Raw genomic sequence first — 6,000 nt, 5'->3', positions numbered from 1 at the left:
CGTTAGTCACATTGATTTTTTTCAATTTTTACCTTTGTTACTTCATTTTTGCTTTTAAAATGCAACAGGAGCCCACACTTAGTACCTATGCTAGGGACTCTGTCCGTCAACCTTCCCTCAGCAAGTGATTCACGATCATTCTTATGTGAGTCCCCTGCCACCCCTCAGGGACAAGATACACATGGAAGGGGTTCTGTCAACAGGCACGCCACAGAAATATGTATTCAGATTCAGGCCTCCCACGTGCCAGGACAGAGGGCGCCCACCATGCCCGGCTCCTCCTGGGGTCTGGATGCCATCAGCCCCTGCAGCAGGTGCGGTCACCGGTTGACAGAGCCCTGACAGGAGTCCCACCCTCAAGAAGCTTACGAGGCAGGAACCTACCTATTAAACAGAATTACGGTTAAGGAGATATTCCCTTTTCTTATCCTCGACCAGCTAGAAATTCTCCTTTTCTCCTACCCAGTGGAGGGCTTTTAAAAATTAATAGTTATTCTCCATTCAAGAGAAATAAAAATCGAGATTCCAGTTGTAAATAGTTTTAGTAACTCCCACTCTATTAGGGGATCCGAAACTCAGACTGACAATACGGACAAAAACCTACTCACTTTGCTCCTGCCTTTCTTGCCTTCATTTCACTCAAAGGCTAGTTTGGGGGAGGTCACTGAGAAGACATGACCACTGGTTGACCTGAGTGCTGGACCTGGGCAACTGGGGGCTCCCCACCCCCCTCCTGGTCCCTGGAATGTGCATTCCACTTGCCGCGGTGCTCCCAGGAGCTGACCCATTAGGGGCTCTTCATAAACTTTTAAGGCTTGGCGGACGGGTGTGGGAAACTACTGTCTTGCAGCCGCTCAAGACAAGACAAGCCTCGTAATTAAGTCCCTTTGATCACTGAACCTGCCGCCTACCGATCTAGAGCGGCCTGCCTCCCTCTTTCTTTGGTCTCTCCCTGCCCTCCTAGTAAGGGGGCTGGTTTCAGATTTCACCTGTGAAGCTCACAAGGAGGTTTGAAGCAACTGCTAGAAATCTTTTCTTATCAGAGATTTAGTTAAAAATCAAAAGATGGGTGAAGAGTTTTGCTGCTCCACATCCCTGATAAACTTCACAAGCCTTTCCATTTACTCTTGGATTTTTAACAGGTTACATGTGAATCCCAGACGTTGGTTATACCTATTGAATTAATTAACAATACAACAGTTTTAACAGGGTAATGTGGTCTAGAGAAAAATGTTAACGTTATGCACTTGACATTTCATTTAAAAATTTCCTTAGAACTAAAAGGTTTCATTATAATAGATTAATTTCAAACAAACTTTATTAAACCTGATTGCTAATTAGGGCCTAAGCAATTACAAAGAAATGGCACAACTGATATTTAATGAGGTTATTTTTCTGAACATATTAACATATTAAGGTGTTTTTCTTTACAAATTTTAAGTCTCAGTAAAAATAACTGCATGTAGACATTATTCTGTTTTCTGTAAGAGCTCATGAAGAACAGGATAGGTTTGGGTGTGTATATAAGGATTTACCAGAAGCGGTTTCATCAGCAAGGTGGTACTAAATACTTGATATTGAGACTTACCGTGTTTCCCTGAAAATAAGACCTAACCGGAAAATAAGCCCTAGCATGATTTTTCAGGCTCACATCCCCTGAACATAAGCCCTAATGTGTCTTTTGGAGCAAAAATTAATATAAGACCCGGTCTTATTTTCGGGGAAACACGGTAGTACTCAAGTAACTTTCTGGTTAAAAAATAGGTGACAACAGGGCTATCTGCACTGACAGCTGAGACAAAATGATAAACTATCAGTCACTGTGTAGGGACCCAGAAGCATTTTATACCCATGATTCTTATTGTAGCATAGCTATATCTTTTCAAGTTATCACAATCTGTTCCTGGCTTCTCATCTAAGCATTCACAGGACCTGAAGGCGAGGTTATCTGGCAGATAAGTACCACGTGGGAAGCAAACACCGCAGAGCCCCGCCCACTGTCTGATGTACAGGATTTGCCCATTAGCCCCATAGGAGCAGGTCTCTCGGCTCTGACAGTCACACACTGACAGGAAAAGCTTCTGAAATTCATTTACTTAGACATACTGAGGTACTGCTGCTGTTAGCAGTCTGTGTATAAAGATTTCCCATCGTAAGTTATTATACATTTTTTCAGGTATAAAACTTGGTTTTAATCATAAACAGAAGTATTTCCCTGGGATCTCCTCCACATAGAGAAGTTATCCTTACAATTATTTTGAAATAGTCTTCCTAACTTTGGGAAAACTTGACCCTTCCCCGAAGACAGCACGCACGCACACACGTGCCTACATGCATTTTAAAGTAAAGCACATAGAAATACTACTGGCTTCCAGTGCAGACACTGTCATCCATCCTGTGGGCTCAGAGAACAATCTGCACATCTTCCTGAGGAGAAATCAATACGTCCCTTTGCTGTCTGGCGTCTCCAAAGCCACCCTTTCTGGAACAATCCTTTTGGAATTCATCCACCATGCTCATCTCATTTGGATTTCAATGCTTCCTCCCACTCAACAGCAGGTTCAGACTTCTTGGGAATTGCTGGAAATATTGATTGCATTTTACTTCGAAAGTCTTTCATCTAAAAGATAGAGAAAAAAAAAATCCACCATCAAATGTTAAAAGAAGGGGGAAACAGCCAAACGATTAGAGACAGACACTGTTGCTGACTGATGATACTTCATTGCTTGTGGGTACAGAGCAAAGGAAAACCAATAAAAGGTAAGAAACTGTATCCCAGATACCTTGAAAGAAAATGAGATACACCTCTTTTCTTCTTCCACATATAAATCTATTGGGCCTTAAACAACATAAAACTCCCCTTTGCACTGGAAAGCAACAGACTGAACTGTCAACCCTCCATGATATTTATCCCCTACCAGAAGCACACTGTGTATTGTTGGCTTTCACATACAAAGACGCAGCTGAGATCAAGATTTCTGTCTACCTGAATACATGAATATATGCAGGCCATTCAAGAGTTAGATTTTAGAGCCAGAGGGAAGGAGTGATGAGAAGACACACAGTAGGGGGTTAATAAAAGAACAAATCAATGAATGGCAGATGAAGTAGAATGTTTTTATGTGCCAGACAGTGTTGAAAAATCTAGATAGAGATTTTACCAGGAGATTTGGAATCCAAGAGTTGGAGCAGAGGGATGGAAAACCTTAATACACAGGATCAGCCTGAAGCATCTGGCTCATGGAGAGGCAAGCCGTCCTCTGGGAGGGGAACGCTAGCTTAGAGAGGTGGACAGCTTTTACACTATAATTAACAATGCTGTCAAGATCATGTAAGGTGCCAGGTGGGCACTGGACTTATCAGGGGGATCACTTCATAGACTGTGTCCAATGTGCTATACACCTGAAGCTGAAGTAGAATAATACTGAATGTCAACTATAACTAAATATACAGGTATATATAGTCACGGGATGTGGAGTACAACATGGGGAAGGTAGTTGATGGTATCGTAGCAGCTATAGAAGATGTCAGAGGGGTAGTAGTTTGGGGGGGTGGGTTATCACTTTATGAGGGGTTTAAATGTCTAACTAGTATGTTGCTTTGTACACCTGAAACTAATTTAAAAAATTTTTAAAAACAAAAACAAAAACAAAACACAGATGTCTCCCTGGCTAGGGCTTGCAATGTGCTGCCTGGCTCTTAGCTTCACTTTTCTGGTGGAACATGTTACAACTGAGCCTACTGACAGAGTTTCCAAATGGAGTGCCGGAGAGCCAGGAAATGAACAGAATCACTTATCATTCCACCTCTATGATACGGAACATGGTCGGGTGCTGAGAAGGGTGAAGTCGGGGAACTCAGAGGAGGCCGGGGTAGGAGTGAAGCGTGGCTGCTCCACTTCAGCATGGTTCTGTTCCCATTTTTTACTGTTGCCTTTTTTCTACCCTCTCATTTCCAAAGTACTGTATTATTCATGTGTTCCCAGGGTCCTACGTGAGTAACTGAACCACTAGAAGGAATCATATCTCAAAAATAGCCAACTAGGAATAGATAGGCTTCAGAGCGAGGTAAAGGAAGGGAGGCAAGTGGGACAAAGAACACCACTTAGCCCTCTTGTTTGATTTTGCAGCAGTGGAAATGGAAACCCAGAGTCTACACTTAAGTTATAAACAGGGCCTCGAGCTACTTTAAACAATGAGACTCCATAGAAGGTTTTAAAGCTTCTATCATTTATATTACATGCATAATAAATGAAAACCTTCAGTTTTTTTCACCCATATTAATTTCTAATATTCAGTTCAGAGAAGGTGTTGGTCTTATCAGTGAGACTCTTATCACAGGCCAACAGACCATTCCCTTGCTTAAAAGTGTGCTTGAAGACAGACTCAGGGATTGAGTACATTTAAGCAAACTTGGTTATAAATGGACTGAATTCCACGATGACAATCATAGCTATTACCATAGAGCCACCCCCTACCCTGTAGCCCAAAAGTTTGGTGAGGATGGGGCATGCTGGGAACGAGAATCTCCATCCAACAACTCGGTTTTACTCTGAAGCCTTTCCCCAACTCTGGGAGCTCTTCCCTGTATCTTCCTCATCCCTCTTCCCTCCGACCAGGGAGAACTGTTCTGTGCCTATGGATCCCAGGGCTGCCCTTCTACGTAGGGCCACTGTGCACTGCACAACTCAACTCCAGGGGCTGCGCTCCACAAAGACGACCGAATGGGTCTCCCTAGGCCTGGAGCCCGCTGCTCCAAGGACGGCATCCTCACGTCCCAGTGTTTGTGTCTGAAAGTGCTGGGCTGTAATATTATCAGAAAGTACCACTGTCTAAGGCAGCAGTTGTCTAATGGAGTGTCATGACAATTCAGAAAAGTATTACAAGTATTTTGTCACTAATATGGACATTCTGAAGACTAGATACAATTGACTTTTTAGATATTAGACCAGATTCAAGATTATATTTCTGATAGTGTCACTCTCATTCGCATTTCAATAGCTTCTTGAAGGGCCATATAGCCAGTACGTCAGGGGTGAAACACAGGATATACATATTTATCATGCATGTCTTGGCAGGGAAAAACAGTATGAAAACTTTTGTTATAATATACGGTGTGCTGAAAGATTACTGAAAAGCTTCAGGGTATGTCCCCAATTTAATTAATTTCATAAATCCTTACATCATTGATTCTAATAAATAAGCAGTTATTGGAATTAAAAACTCCAAGTTTTGAAGTGTCTTTGCCATTGACTAGCTCATTTAGTTTCAATGCCCTCATTTGGGGGACTGCCGGCCACAGTGCTGGGGTCAGAATGCTGAAAGCCTTAGGACCAAATAATACGAGAGCCTTTGCACATGTGAATAATTGCAGCGCCAATAATTTTGAAGAACCTAGGAATTCAGCTTCTTCATAAAACAGAAAAAGGTTATAAATGTTAGCCGAACAGGAATAATGTCTGCCATGTGGGACTACCCACATGCCAGGCACTGTACCAAGCATTAGGCTATTACTTAGTCGTCACAGTTCTATGTGGCAGCAGTGAGGACCAGCATTTCCCATATGAGAAACCAGACGTGAGAGAGAGGTTAATGCATCCAGGGTGACACGGTTTATAATCAGTACAGCTGCCTGACTAATGTCCAGGGCTCTTTCCACATAGTCACTCTGATTCTGGAACCTGGAAAGACATGGCACCTCCATAACCTCTACTATCAGCTTTCACTAAAAATGAACTTTGAAAACATATACCTCTGGCAATGGTGACCATTTTATTTCGAATGGTATGGCAGATTCTTACCAATGCTCACCAAAAGCCAGTGCTCATCCACTTGTGGATATAGGGCGGGTTATATTTTCCCACCCTTTTGAAGTTAGGTAACCATGTGACTGGCTAATGCGTGAGTAGAAGAAATGTGTCACTTCCTGGGTGAAGCATCTAAGTGTAGGTGTTTGCTTTTGCAGGCGTCTCTTCCCTTTCCACAGTAATCATGGAAACCC

At 42.6% G+C, this 6,000-nt stretch overlaps 1 protein-coding gene across 1 annotated transcript in view; it reads right to left on the bottom strand.

Moving 5' to 3' along the window:
- Positions 1-1,300: 1,300 nt before the first annotated feature.
- Positions 1,301-6,000, bottom strand: part of TMEM242 (transmembrane protein 242) — a 28,301-nt gene continuing 23,601 nt past the window's right edge. Inside the window, exon 4 of the mRNA XM_019749274.3 lies at positions 1,301-2,620. Within this exon, the coding sequence (XP_019604833.1) occupies positions 2,522-2,620 (99 nt within the window). The 3' untranslated portion in view covers positions 1,301-2,521. The remainder of the gene's footprint in view (positions 2,621-6,000) is intronic.

The sequence above is a fragment of the Rhinolophus sinicus genome, chromosome 2, assembly GCF_057876585.1.
Source record: "Rhinolophus sinicus isolate RSI-liver-muscle chromosome 2, RSI-T2T, whole genome shotgun sequence".
In the NCBI taxonomy this organism is placed as follows: Eukaryota; Metazoa; Chordata; class Mammalia; order Chiroptera; family Rhinolophidae; genus Rhinolophus; species Rhinolophus sinicus.
The sequence above is the reverse complement of the archived record's forward strand: the minus strand, read 5'-3'. Positions and strand labels throughout refer to the sequence as shown.